The sequence below is a fragment of the Pseudopodoces humilis genome, chromosome 8 (assembly GCF_049639895.1).
Source record: "Pseudopodoces humilis isolate 2021_Gansu_Grassland_sample_001 chromosome 8, ASM4963989v1, whole genome shotgun sequence".
NCBI classification, from domain to species: Eukaryota; Metazoa; Chordata; class Aves; order Passeriformes; family Paridae; genus Pseudopodoces; species Pseudopodoces humilis.
The window spans coordinates 2,021,792-2,036,657 of record NC_142207.1 but is presented as its reverse complement, the minus strand read 5'-3'; the positions used below and the strand labels follow the sequence as shown (position 1 = coordinate 2,036,657).

General features: G+C 44.9%; 1 protein-coding gene across 6 annotated transcripts in view; it reads left to right on the top strand.

Moving 5' to 3' along the window:
• MBD5 (methyl-CpG binding domain protein 5) overlaps nt 1-14,336 on the top strand; it is a 110,032-nt gene extending 95,696 nt beyond the window's left edge. For all 6 annotated transcript variants that reach the window (XM_088058849.1, XM_014249518.2, XM_014249517.2 and 3 more), the window contains 4 exons: nt 864-2,066; nt 6,316-6,389; nt 8,677-8,752; nt 10,861-14,336. In XM_088058849.1, coding sequence (XP_087914975.1) covers nt 864-2,066; nt 6,316-6,389; nt 8,677-8,752; nt 10,861-10,932 — 1,425 coding nt within the window. In that variant the 3' untranslated portion in view covers nt 10,933-14,336. The remainder of the gene's footprint in view (nt 1-863; nt 2,067-6,315; nt 6,390-8,676; nt 8,753-10,860) is intronic.
• Nucleotides 14,337-14,866: the final 530 nt, after the last annotated feature.

The following is a 14,866-nucleotide window of genomic DNA, read 5'->3' as shown; positions in this document are numbered from 1 at the left end:
CAAAGGGGAAAACAGGAATTGGTGCACAGATTCCACAAGCACAGTGATGGATTCAGGAATTCACTGAGGAGCACACAAGGACAGAAGCAATGGTGGGGTCTGGGAAGGGAAGAAAGGGAATTGTTGAGAGCAGAACTCAGAGGTTGTGGAGTTGAGGTCTCTCCTCCTCTGGAGCTGCGCAGACCCCACCTGGATGTGATCCTGGGCTCCAGCAGGAGGCTGGGTTAGATCAGCTCAGCTGGAGAAGCCTGGAGAAGAGAAGGCTCCCTTGTGGCATCCTCCAGTGTCTGGAGGAGCTGCAGGGAGGCTGGAGAGGGACTGCAGAGACAGGACCAGGAGGGATTGCATGAGGGATGGGTTCAAACTGCCAGAGGGGAAATTCAGGCAGGATATTGGGGAGGAATTCTTCCCTGTGAGGGCGGTGAGGCCCTGGCACAGGGTGCCCAGAGAAGCTGTGGCTGCTCCTGGATCTCTGGGAATGTCCAAGGCCAGGCTGGATGGGGCTTGGAGCAGCCCGGGAGAGTGGAAGGCAACCCTGCCACGGCAGGGGGTGGCACTGGGTGGACTTTGAGGTCCCTTCCCACCCACGCCATCCTGTGTCTCTGTATCAGAAATACTGACCTTGGGGAACTTGTTTAGGACTTGAGAGGAAACAGGAGCCTGCTGATACAGAGTCTGAGACAGTGGTTTGGGTTTCCTCTAAATCAGGCTTTTAATTCTCTCTCCACTTTGTTCAGCATGAAAATTCATACCTGGTATATAACAAAAAGAAACGTGCTGTCATGAATGACCACAGAGTTTATCTGCTGAAATCCAACTTGAGTTAGAGCAGCAATTCCCATCCTCTCCTCTCCTTTCCCCAGGTGAGGATGCAGGAAGACGCCGCCGTCCTCAACAAAAGAATGATCACCCAGATGGGAATGGCGCCAGTTCCCGAGAGCTCCAACACTCTCCTTCCTCCCTTCCAGGAGCCCCCCTGTGACCTGCAGCAGAGACCTGACCCATCCCTGGGCCAGCAGGCCAAGGACAACCCCAACGCTGCCGCGGCCGCGGGCGACGCCTCGGTGGACGCCATCTACAAGGCGGTGGTGGACGCCGCCAGCAAGGGGGTGCCGGTGGTGATCACCACAGCCGGCTCCAGCTCCACGCAGCCGAGCCCCATCCCCGCCCTGAGTGCCATGAGTGCCTTCACAGCCTCCATCGGGGACCCCCTGAACCTCTCCAGCGCCGTCAGCGCCGTCATCCACGGCCGCGGCGCCGAGCACGAGGGGCGCGGCCGCAACGCCCGCGGCGCGCGGGTCCCCAAGAGCTCGGAGCACGGCAAGAACGCCGCTGAGGGGGATGGCTACGAGTATTACAAATCAGCCACTTGTAACACGCCCAAAAAGCAGTGGGAAGGGGAGCAGAGCCCCGGGGGGGAGATCAACAGGTGGAAATGTGAGGAGTTCCTGGAGCACTCCGCCCATATCCACAGCAGCCCGTGCCACGAGAGGCCCAACAACGTCTCCACGCTGCCGCTGCTGCAGGGGGAGCAGCACCAGGCCCTGCTGGCACAGCGGAACTGTCAGAGCGAGAAAATGCTGGAGGAGAATTTCAGGTATAACAATTACAAAAGAACTATGATGAGTTTCAAGGAAAGACTGGAGAACACTGTGGAACGATGTGCACACATCAATGGGAACCGCCCGCAGCCCAACAGGGGCTTCGGGGAGTTGCTCAACACTTCCAAACAAGACCTGATCCTGGAAGAGCAATCTCCCAGTTCCTCCAATAGCTTGGAGAGTTCCTTAGTGAAAGACTACATCCATTACAATGGAGATTTTAATGCCAAAAGCATTAACGGGTGCGTGCCCAGCCCCTCGGATGCTAAGAGCATCAGCAGCGAGGAGGACCTGCGGAACCCCGAGTCGCCCTCGTCCCACGAGCTCATCCACTACAGGCCGAGGACGTTTAACGTGGGCGACTTGGTCTGGGGCCAGATCAAAGGACTGACTTCCTGGCCTGGCAAACTTGGCAGAGAAGAAGAGGTTCACAATTCATGTCAACAGAACGCTGAGGAGGGGAAGGTATATTTATATCTCTATGCACATCTCTCTCTCTCTCTCTCTCTCTCTCTCTCTCTCTCTCTCCCCACCAGCACACAAATCAAAATTTTGTCTTCTTTATTTTGTCTCTTCTTTTAGCAGCACAAATGGGGTTTTTTTCATAGCTGTAGCTTCTAGAGCTGAATTTCCCCTTCATTTCAGACAGGTTGGATTTGGGCTCTGCTAAATGATTTTTTTGGTGTTAACAAAAAAATGGTTCTCACTTCCGTGGTGTGTTCAGACAAATTCCTGGCTGTGTCCAAAGCATCTGATACGGAAATACCTGAAAGTGTTGAAACTGCAAAAAGGAGAAGTGGCCTAATCAGATTGAGGAATCCTTAATGAGCAAAATCTTGCTGATTGACACACACTTCTCACAGGAAATGCACACACATGAGGTTTTGATCATTTAGTTATAAGGAAAGTGTTCTGATTTGCTCTTTCATACTAAAATTCTTTCTTTGTGTCAACAAATCATGTGCTTGTTGGGGAATAGACAGGAAATGTGGTTATCAAGGAGTTATTGGTTATTTTATTATGAAAAATATTCCCAAATCTGGTCTCCACTGCTTGTGTAACATTTTATCTTTGTAGTTCTTAAAAAATGCTTCACATCTTTCACCTGTACATATTTTTGCGTGCCATTTTACAAAATGCAAATTTAAGAAATGTGTAAGCAGAAAGGGGAGATTTAAGGAAATAGGAATATGTCAGTGACACAAAGAAATCAAATCACTTAGAACTGAGGAGAGTGGTTTGGACCAAAGTGTTCCCCAAAATTCAGCCAAGAGCAGATACCCAGAGGAGAGAAGGGACAAGAAACTCATCCCATCCCACCCCTGCCATGGCAGGGACACCTCCCATTGTCCCAGCCTGCTCCAAGTCCCAATGTCCAGCCTGGCCTGGGACATTTCCAGGGATCCAGGGGCAGCCCCAGCTGCTCTGGGAATCTTCCAGTCCCTCTCCACTGGAGCTGTAAATCCTGGATGCTGTGGAGCCGCTGTGGTTTCACCCCCCGAGCGGAACTCCAGTCTCCCTTGGCAGGTGAGAGTGCTGAATATTCCAGAGCTTTCCATGGTTTAATCCATCCCAGCCCAAACCAGGACAGTGTTTTAGAGCCTTGGGAAGCTCAGATCCCCAAGTTACAAGTCAGGAAGTGGAAGCACAGGAGAAGATCCCAAACTTTTAAGGATGCAACAAAATGAATTCATGAATTCTTCATGAAGAATTCCATGTTCAATATCCCTGTCTGTGTGAGTCAGGAACAACATTCCCATTCCCAGTGTGCTTTTAGGGATTAACTTCAGAATCTCTGTGTCCAAATCTCTGTGAATGTTTAATAGAATTGAAGGGTTTATATTTTAGAATTTCTGTAAAGAGGGGAATTTTCTTACCTCATTCCTGAGCAATTTCACATTTCCTCCCTAATCTGTGGAGTGCAGAATGTGCTGTTGGTTTTGTGCAAACCTCCTTTGCTGTGCTGGGGTTTCTGTGCTTTGTGTGGGAACTGGGGGATGTTAAATCCAGTGGCACAAATTTTATTGGATACTGAAGCATAAAAACCAGGGAAGCAGATCCTTGGAATGCTCACAGCAAGGTGGAGACCACTCCAAGCTCTCCGTGAGGAATTCGCACGTCGTGGATCACCTCTGCCATCAGGCCACCTTTAATTAATCATTTTCAATTAAAAAATGAAATAAATGTGTTTAATTTCTTCATCAAGAAGTGCAGAGTGACAGCCATTCCAAAGGGCAGGAGCTGAGGGTGGAAGGTGGGATACACAGGGAAAAACCCACATCAAACCAGAAGAAATCACTTGGAAAGCCACAAAGAAACAGCCTTGAAAGCCACAAAGAAATAACCTCAAAAACCAAATGTTCTTCAGGAATTCTGCACCATCCGTGGTGGGAGTGACCTACAGCACTTGGGAAAATTCCTTTTTCTTTGGAGCTTCCTGAAAACATCTTTTAAAGTCTTTGTGTAACCAAATGTGACCCTCCTGTGTTGTATTGATTTGCTGTTGGGATTTGTACATTCTCTGGTCTTTTGATTGTTTATTATTTGATTTTTGTTTCCATTCAAATGACTTTGGTCATTCAGGTATTTAATGGAATAATGGATCTGTTTGGAGGATCCAGACAGGAAAAAGAGGAATATTGCTCTTCCTTTCCTTGGTTTTTGGCTACTGGAAATTAGAGGGGCCCAAGGAAGTGCAGGAGAAATTTCTGGGAAGAAAAGGAGCAAGCCTCCAAACCAGAGGAGTTGTATCTCATTAAGCAATTTATTTGATTATTACCCACCTTAATTATTGTTCATCACCTAAACAGGACCAGAGCAATCAAAGATTTTGTGGGAGCTTTTCATGGTGAATTCTAACAGGGCAAATCCTGCTCTCAATGTAACTTTTCAGGGGTTAAACTGGGTTGGTTAAACTGGACTGGTTAAACTTGGTTGGTTAAACTGGGATGGTTAAACTTGGTTGGTTAAACTGGGATGGTTAAACTGGGCTGGTTAAACTGGGATGGTTAAACTGGGCTGGTTAAACTGGGATGGTTAAACTGGGATGGTTAAACTGGGCTTTTCTGGTTCTGCAGGTAAAACAGGGAGGATTGCTCCCAGCTCTGTGTGTGATTTGGTGTTCACTGGCCTGGTTGATATTGATGATTATTAATTGTTATTTCTGTTGGAGTTGTTTTCCATACCCTGTTTTGTAGCAAGTTGATATTTCCCAAAAAACCCAAATGTTTTTTTTATGTATAACCATCACAAAATTCCAACAGTGAAGATTACTTTGAGAGATCCTTTGTTTCCCAAGCATGATATTAATTCTTGATAATATTATTTACATTGAACTTTGCAATTTCTCTCATGGCAGTTTGTTCCTTAGATTTACATTTCTGTCATGGATAGGGATAATTCCTTTTTTTCTCATGTTTGTCCTTAGAAAAGCTCCCCAGGTTCTCCATTTCTTCTGAATTTGTGTTCTTCCAAAATCTTGTGAGAGGAGGGATTACTGGAAGCATTTGCATCAAAAATGAGCAAGCTGTAAGGGAAAAATGCTACAATTTGAGGCATAATTGAATTTATTTCATGAAAATTGAAATCTCAGCTCCCCAAGTGCATATTTCTACATTAATGACTCCTGGAAGTGCCTGGATCAGCACATTCCCAATTTCTTTAGCTCAGGTGTGACATCAAGACATTGAAATTTGGTCTAAATGTGTAATTTTGGGCCTTATTTTGAGAGACTTTGGCAGCTGCTCACTCATTACCACCACCTTGTTGTGTCCACACATCAGATCTGTGGTGAATATAAATTATTTAGGAATTGGAAGGCTGAATTTGGAGGGAATTTGCATTCCCACTTCATTTCCAGGTTGTGTATAGGCACACACTCAATAAATTTGTATTTAAAGTGTCAAGTAAGATGTAACAAAGAAAGAGGAATTGAACCATTTCTTTCCTTTAGGTTGATGTGTTCTAAATATCTGATTTTGTTGTTTTTACCAGCAGGGAATGCCTGAGCCAAATCAAAACAGTAGAGTGAAGTGGCCTCATGTTTTGAGATGCAAATGATGAAATTACAGAGATGTTAGAATTAATTTTCTGCTGGTATTGTTTACACTGGGACTAACTGGTGCCCACACAGTGGTTGAAATTGCTTAAATTTATTCAGGATTTAAATTCTCAGTTCTCTGGAGCACATGCCTAAATTCATCCCTGATCGCTAAAGAAAAATAAAAAATAATTAACTGATTTAAAGACTAATAAATAAGCTGGATGAAGCTCCAGTGAAGATTCCTGGATTCAGTAGGCAAATCAGGATTTCCTTGTGGAATGGGAATGAATTTGGCTGTGCCATGAGTTGAACAGAGACCTGGAATTCCTCACCCAGGAACTGATGGTGACGAGAAGGTAAAAATGGGATCATCAGTCCCAGGCACTGAGAATTCCAGGGGTAAAATCCCTTTGGGAAAGTCAGTGCAGAGTGAGGGACTTCACCAGCACTGCCAAGAAAGGTCCTTAAAAGATTCTTCTCGGTTTTGTTGCCACAAATGTCCCCGATTTGCGTTTCTTTTGCTGAGAAATCCCACCAATGGATGAATGTGGGAGGGGTGGGGAGCTCCAGGTGCTGTTCCTGCCCTGCTGGAGGGGGATTGCCAGGCTGGCAGAGCAGGAAAGGGGATTTGCTGCTCTGGGTAATGAGGTTTGGTGTCCATCCCTTCCCCAGGTGGAGCCGGAGAAGCTGAAGACACTAACGGAGGGGCTGGAGGCGTTCAGCCGCGCCAGGAAAAGGAACAGGAAGTGAGTCCATCCTGCTTCCCCACACAATTCCAATCCTTCCCATGCTCTGCTGCCGTTTTGGGGCAGCTCAAACTGAGGGATCCATTCCTTGGAATTCCTCCTGTTGGTTCTGGAGCCTGATGCTTTTTGAGCGCATCTCTGTGAAATATCCCTGGGAGCTCCTGGAGGATTCCTGAGCTACAGCAAAAAAGTCATTCTGTCCAAAGTATCCTGACCAAAGCAGAGTTTTTAACCAGCCCTGACCTGCTCCCCGTGGCAGCTGAGCACAGGTTTATTCTGAGGAATTCCCACTGCTGAGAAGTGTTGCAGGATTTGTGGCTGAGCTCTGGGTCACTCCTGTGTCAGCTGCTCGGGTTTATCCAGCCTTCACCTTTTAGTGACAAACCAGCAGAGAAAAACGGTGAAACAGCAAATATTGGGACATGAAGCATCAGGATGGGCAAAAAGAGGAAAATTACTGAATTCTGAGGAGGGAAAAAAACCTCTCTGGACATTTTCAAAAGGATGGCAGAGTAGGAATTGTGCTGTGATTGGGTTTGTTCTGTGATGGTGCTTGTTCACTGTCATAGGGAAAATACATTCTTAAATCTATGAGATTTTAAACTCATCTCTGAACAACCACAGGCTGAAAGGGATTAAATAATTCCCTCTCTACCCCTCCTTTTAAGGGGTGAGCTTTGTTTTTATTTCTGTGTCCCATGGGGCCAAAGAGAAGGAATTTTTGTACCAATGAGACGGTGGTGGTGGCTGTTTTTTCCAACATCATCCTCAAAATACCCTCCTGGATTTTAAGGGAACACAGAAGGGCTTTTGGTGACTTCCCAGTTATTTATTCGTGTCCCTGAAGTGAAATCAGTGACTCAAGGACAGCAGGAGTAGATTTAAAGTGGTTAAAGTTGACATAAACTGCTGCTTTACAGCCCTTACGGTGTTTTTTTCTCCATATTTCAACTTATTTCAAAGTTGAAATTCTTTGGTAGATATTTCCTGGTTTCCCCATGTCCTGCTGTAGATTTATCTGGCAAAGTTCATTTTCTTTCTGATTTGTGATGTACTATTGGATTTTTATCCAGGTTTTTTAAACATTAGGTGTTAAATATAATTGCTGTCCTCATCACAGAGGCCCAGAGTTGCTTCAGCAGAGCAGGATTGGTATCCAAATCCTTGAAATGACGTTCACATTCCATAACTCCATGAATTCTTTGTGTCTCAGTTCCATCTCAGCTCTCCAGCTGTGCAGTTATCCCTGCTCTCACTCCTGCTGCACACAGAGCATCTTCCAGGGTCATCCCCAATCCCAGTGGCTCCTTCTCCTGCTCTTTCCTGCTCCTCTGGCTGTTTCCCAAATTTCCCTTTAGTCAGGAATGTGCCACCCATCCCCACCAGTCCTGCTCAGTTATTTCAGGTTATCTCTGCTGTCCCTCCTGTTGGACACCTGCCATGGGCAGGGTTGGATTGGTGAAGCTTCCACTGCCTTCCCAACTTCCAGGGTTGATTTAAATTGGATGTTGGGCAGGAATCCTTCCCTGGGAGGGTGGGCAGGCCCTGGCACAGCTGCCCAGAGGAACTGGGGCTGCCCCTGGATCCCTGGAAGTGTCCAAGGCCAGGCTGGACAGGGCTTGGAGCAGCCTGGGGTGGTGGGAGGTGTCCCTGCCATGGCAGGGGTGGCACTGGATGGGCTTTAACCCTTCCAACCCAACCCATTCTGGGATTAAAAGGAAAGGGTTTTTATGGGAAGTGTCTCTGTGAGGGACAGGCCTGGTCCCAGCAGGGGAGAAGGTGCTTCCCTACCTGTGTGTGCCATCACCTTCCCTCATGACAGACAGGATCCTCCTCATCCTCCATCTGCTTCTTCTCCCATTTCCTCATCTCCAGAGCAGGACCTGTCACCATGTCCAAGGGGGAAAAGTCCTTAAGGAACAAAAGGACTCCATGGAATTGTCACTGGGAAATGAAATGTGCCAGGGGTAATTTGGGGTTGGAAGCAGGAAACCTTCACCCACCTCTACCTCAGCCTGTGGGGTGCTGCCACTCCAGCCTAAAACTGGGAACAGCTGAGATAATGAATACAGTTTATTGGAAATTAGAAGGAAATTTAACTTTTCTTCTGTAATCCCAACGCAAACCTGTACTTTCCATAATGTTCCTACAGGTCTGATCTTCCTCTCTGTGCTCCCAAGCTGGGGGTCAGAACATTCCCAAAGAATTTGTGTGTTTGTTATTCATTTTTTTCAAGTTTTCTTTCTGTCCTTAAGAATTACTGATGGCTTTCATCTTTTCTCCCTAGAAGTGGAAAGCTAAATAACCATTTAGAAGCTGCTATACACGAGGCCATGAGTGAACTAGACAAAATGTCTGGGAATGTAAGTTCCTTTTCCTTGGGAATATTCTCCTTTTCCATGTTTCTGCATGTGTGTCCTTTGGAGGGAGGCTCAGTCTGGGTGGATTTCTAACGAATTCTGGTTTTATATTCTGAAATAATGCGGAATTTTCAATATTTCCCCTGCATTAAAAACTGTTGGCAAATGTCTGGTGGTTCTGAAACATGGGGAAAGTTGTAGGGTTTTAGGTACATTGCAAATTTTATTACTTTTGACAAAAGAGATTTACACATCCAGCCTGATAAGACTTGGATGGGTTCCAGTTCTGCTCGTGTTCCATGGGGCTCCTCTGGCTGATGACACAAAATCTGCCTCATTTGTTTCTCTGCTGGAGTAGCAAAGTATTGAAACAACATTTGAAAGCATCTTTCTTTTGAGTGCAAAACTCTTGGAAAACTCAGTTTTCCCCATGAGAAATAAAAGATATTGTCGTGAAAGGTAAGTTTTAAAGAGAAAAAGAGTATTTCTAATATCACGAAACCAAGAGTGGGTTTTCCACACTAATTACAATGTTACTGTGTAACTCCAGTATCTTTCCAATAACGAGTTTGGTTTACAAAATATCCTCATTTTTATTTCTAAAATGTGGCTGTAATTTCATTGCAGCCCACCTAAAAATAAAAAACAAATCTTATCACAGCACATGCAACCTCCCACATCTTCTATTTGGTCATTAATTATTCAAATTATAAATTATAAAATGTTTGAACACATGGAAAAAAGGGATTTTTGCTGATATTCAGTGTTCAGGACTGAAGATGTGCAGGTTTGGACGTCACAGTAACAACTTTGGGGAGCATCTGGAGTATAAAAAAGGAAATATATTTATATTTATTTATATATTTGAAGAACTGGAGGCTTAGAGTTGATTTCAGACCCAACAAGAAATATTTAAAAAGTTATTCAGTAGCTTTTAAGTAACAACCCAACCAAATCTTTAGTTGAAATTTAATTTTACAAACTGAGATTTGAGCTTTGGTTTAAAACAACGTTGTTGTGTTTCCCTCCTTCAGAAGGACAAGGAAAGCAGGAGTTGATTGTTGGTCTGTACCAAATAAATTTGGGATGGGTGTTTGGGCTGGTTCATCCTGCTGCCACCTTTTCCCACCCATAAATCCAGGAATACCAAAAGCTGCCTGCTCTGGGCACTGGGAGCAGCAGAAGTGGCTCAGGGGAAGTGCTGTGGTTGGATTTGCTGCTCTGCTTCTTCTGTCCCCCAAACTGATGAGCCTGCAGTGCCTGGATTGATCCTTTAATTAGATGGGCACGGAATTTGGGATCAGGGCTGATTTCCATAAGGATTATCATTCCCAGAAGCACTCCCAGGGAATCAGCAGCTCTTTTTAGTGACTTGCAGCTTTTGCAGCTCCTGCTGCTCAGCCCCAGCCAGTGGGAAACGGGAAACATGTGCAGCAGGATCATCAGCTCCAAGAGGGAATTCTGGCAGGAGCCAGTGGAGGCAGGGAATGGCAGCGGCTGGAGAGCTCGGGAAGGAGCCCAGGGAGCTGCTGAGGGACTGGTTCCTCTGCTGGGAGCTGCAGCTGCTGCCGACAGATGGTGGTGGAATTCCACACCAGCTCAGCCTTCCTCCTCCTCCCCTCTCTCCTACTGGTTCTCCCTGAGCAGCCAGCGATGCCAGACTTTGGCTCTCAAACCCATCCGGCATTAGCTTGGAATTGAACGTTTCCTTTTAAACACAGAGAGCTTCCTGAACATCCCTCATTCCTTAATAACAGCCCTGAGCTCCGATTTTCCCTGTTACCAGCATCTTTCCCACATTTTATCACTCTGGTCACTCCAAGGTATGAAAGCTTGTCACTGAATTTGCCATTATTGCACTTTGGGATCAGGCCCTGGTTAGGGGGTTTCAGTCCCTGGTGATGTGGTTGTTTCCCAGCCACTGCAGCTGCTGCCTCTCTCCAAGGTTGGGGATGCACAGGTTATGGAATCAACCTTTTCCTCCCAGTTTCTCCAAGTTGTTGAAGTCTCTTTATTGAGTGTAGCTGTGAAATGCTAAGAGCTGGTTCCTGACAGCCCCTCGAGCCTCTGACCACTGTCCTTTGCTAACTTGTGAATATACTTATTTTTAGGTCCACCAAATCCCGCAGGGAGACAGACAAGTGAAGCCTCCAAAACTCAAGAGGAGGAAGATCTCTAGATAACATTGAATGTCTTTGTTACTGGTCCAGTCCTTATCACAGTGAACGTGCACATGAGTCTATCTGTAGGTATTGATCCAGACGTGGGTCTGTCAATATTTCTGAGGAGACAGCTCGCTGCCATCGCAGGGCACCACGAGGAGCAGTGCTACCAGATTTTGGATGATTAGGAGGGATAGAGGGTGCTGGATAAGCCAATCAGAAATCTTGAAAGGTTGCAGTAACAATGTCAGATGATTACTGATTTTTTTTTTTTTCTATAATACTAAAAATTGTGATTATAAGAAATAGTCCAAATGTTTCTGAGAAATTTTCATTGTGTATATAGATAATACAGAATTTCATGGTGATATCTGAACTGTAAATATTGTACAATATTGTCATGTACAAGCGTACCTAATGCACACTTTATCTTTTATTGTACAAAAAATAGTGTACAAAATTCTTTGGTTTCTATTGAGTACACATACAAGAGACTACCAGTGTAAAGTGATAAATAAAAATACAGCCTAAATGCTTTTATATGATAATGTAAAAGATGCTGTTTTTGTATTTAACAGCAGAGAGAAGGCATGATTATGTAATACCTTAATTATGACATCCACTTCACGCCACTGAGTGTTCATTGCTATGTCTGTTTGGAATGAACCTTGCCTGGAAGTGCTGTTCTCCAGTTCAGGCCTTTAGGAGAGCGCAGCCTCGCAGATTCCCAACGGGACGTGGGATCACAGCTCTGATTAAGAATTCAAAGGCTGCAACCCCTTGGTTGCGTTTTTATTTACTTAGCTTTGAACGTAGAACGCTGTAGATTTGATTAAAAAGGGCAAAACAACAAAAAAAAGAGTAGAGGGACTATTTTAGTCAACCATTTCTGTAGGAGTTTCATAGCCACCTGAGGAACTAAAGAGTCGATACCCCCGTAACGTTGAGCCCCTCCAACCACCCCCTAGATTAATTAGCTTCAATTATCTAACGTCATTAACACGGTGTTTCCTCGGAAGGGGGCAGAGGCCCTGCTTTCAGGAGTGATCAGGATTGATTGCTATTGATTACCTTTGGTTTGGCAGTAGGATGAAAGGGCAACGCTCCGCAGCGTCCGGGAAAAGCAATCCCAGGATCCATCTCGCAGTATTAAAGCAGAAAAAAAAGTTAAGGGTGGCTTACAAAACTATTAGCAACAGTAATTTTTATCAGTATTATGTAACATATCAGATTTATTTTATTTAAAAAGAATTATTTATACCATTAACAGATTCTTATATATATTAATGTGGCTGAAATGCGCAGGTTAAATCTATTAACCAAATTATTTATGTTATATTAAGTGAGAAATGTGAAACATATGTAGAAAAAAAAAAATTAATACACTACAGATTTAAAAGTCTAAAGCTATGAGCCATTATAAAATTAACGAACGGAAGTGTAGCACAACATTCTTTCCATTTGATTTCATTTTTCTTTTTCACACGGCCGGTGGCGATGGTGACGGAAGCCGTGGCATCCTCTGTCTGCGAGGCTTCCCGAGGGAACTCCCAGCTCACCATTCCCAGTCCCGGGTGGAGCTTTACCTCCCACCTCTGGCTCCGGGACCACCGCTTACCTCAGATTTCCCTTTCCCCGAGCCCGTCGCTCTCTGGCTAAGGACTGGCAGTGATCAGCACCCCGGCGGATCCCGAGGATCCCGAGGATCCCGCGGATCGTGGCTCCTTCTCCTGCTGCCCGGGTGTGCCGGGGCCGGTGTTGCTACCTCGGGGCTCCTCTCGCTGCCCCTGCCGGGCGGCTCTGTCTCCTCCGTGCTCCGCACCGAGCCCTTCCCGGGGGCTCCCGTTTTTCCGTCGCCGTGTCCCGGTGGCCCTCGGCTCTTCCCCGTCCCGATCCGTGCGCGTGGGCGAGCGCTGGAGCCCCTTTCCCTCGGGATTTCCTTTGCCTCTCCCTCCGCTTCGTGTCCCAGAGCTGAGTTTGTGTCTCCCTTGGCCCTTAGGTTTGTGCTCCCTCCCCGCTGTTTTACTTTACATCCCTAAGATTATGTAAAGTATTCTCGTGCACTTGATTTCCTCGGTTAATAATGGCATTGATGTGGGTGCTAGGAGTAGTTTTGTTTCAGTCCATACCGAATTTTTTTTTTTTTTTCTCTCTCTTTTAGAGTTTTTATGGTTTCATGTAAGCAGTTAATGTAAATATTGTGAGCATTACAGGTCATGCAGTGTTGTAACATTTTAAGAAATGTTGCACCGACTTTACGATTAAAAAACTGGTCACTCATACTTGAATTTTGCCCATAGAGCCATTTCTTTCTCTTTGCATTAAAGCATAATCTACTTTTTTGATGGAGGCCCAACCCTTCTTTCTACCTTATTATTTTTTGTTTAATAAATCTCTATTTTTTCTAATAGAAGACTTAAAAATGAAAATTTAAAAAAAAAAAAATACTTTTTGCCTACTTTCTAATTTAAGAGAGAATTCCTATATTTAAAAGGTGGAGAAAAAAACAAAAAAAAAACCTAAAAAAAAACCCAAAAAAAACCCTGAAAACCACAAAAAAAAAAAAAATCCAAACTCCATTGTGGAAAGTGGATCACCACTGGATTTGTCATTAACATGGCACAATCACCCGAAAGTGGCTGAGTACAGCGAGCCCACGACGCCGATCAGGACCTCGGTAGATTTTAGGGAACGCCGTGATTCCTTGAGGATGTAAAGTGTTGCATATGCTTGTCTATTTATTTATTTATTTATTATGCTTTCTTTTGCTTAAAGTGGGTGACAATGTGGTTGAGTCATTCAGATGACGTTCAAATTAAAGGAAATATTCCTCTTTTCTTTTACGGTGCGTTGTGTGAACGCCATAAACGGAACAAAAATATTTTCGTTTCTTTCAATGGGATTTTCTTCGTATTTTCAACTTTCTGGCTGGTATCAGCTGCAAAAAAAAAAAAAAAGAAAAAAAAAGAAAAAAAAATATGAATAAATATCCACATAGTTTAAAAATAATTTAAAAAAAAAAGGAAAAAAAAAACAACAACCCACCCCACCTCTGATGTCCCAGGTCTGTTATCCTCACAGTCTAAGGTTTTAGGGGTTAAGAGGAACTTCAAATTCCAAGGTCTTTCTGAAATCATCTTTGCAGAAGGTTTATGAGTCATGTGATATCCTTTTGGAGTCCCTGAGTTTGATGGTCTAGAGATATTAGAGGGCTCGTGGTGGACTGAATTACCTTAGGACTGAATTACCTTTCTTAGCTACAGTTTGTATTTTGCTATGTAGGGTTGTAATGTGAGAATTCCAGAAGAGCCGTAGCATAAAAGTGCTTTTCTATTTTTTAAAAAAACCCATTCTAGTCTTACTAAGAATTAGAGAATTTTTTTAATATCAGTTTTGTAATTTTTGATAAAGTTGTCAATATTATGATTAAATCACCAGAAAAAACAGTTCCTGTGCTGTTCTCTTCGGGGCAGGGACTTTGTCTTCCGACGGATTATTCCATGCCACGATGGGATGCCCACTCTTAAACGGGGCCATGGGCACCGCTGTCGAATTAAAATAGCAACCCACAGCTGTGAGGTTGAGTTAAATCCATGAGAGCCAAGAGAATTCCCAGTTCAGCCTGCAAATCCCACTGCCTGCCCATGGTTTGTGCGCTGCGGGAAGGCCACGGCGTCGGCGCCGCGTCCGAAGGGTAAGTCCGGGGAGCTGGCGGCTGCGGAGGCTCCTGCTCACACCAGCCAGGATCTCATCCCAGGCATTCACATCCACCCCATCCCACCCCTCTGACCGAGCAGCTCCACCTCCAAGGGCCAGGATTCCCCCAAAAACACCCAGTGCTCCAAGCACGAGGTTTCCAGGAGTCCCAAAAACCAAACGGATCCTTCAGTTCCACACTCACCGTTCACACCGGGGTCCAGTTCCAGTGATGGAAAAACACTTGGAGGCTTAAAAA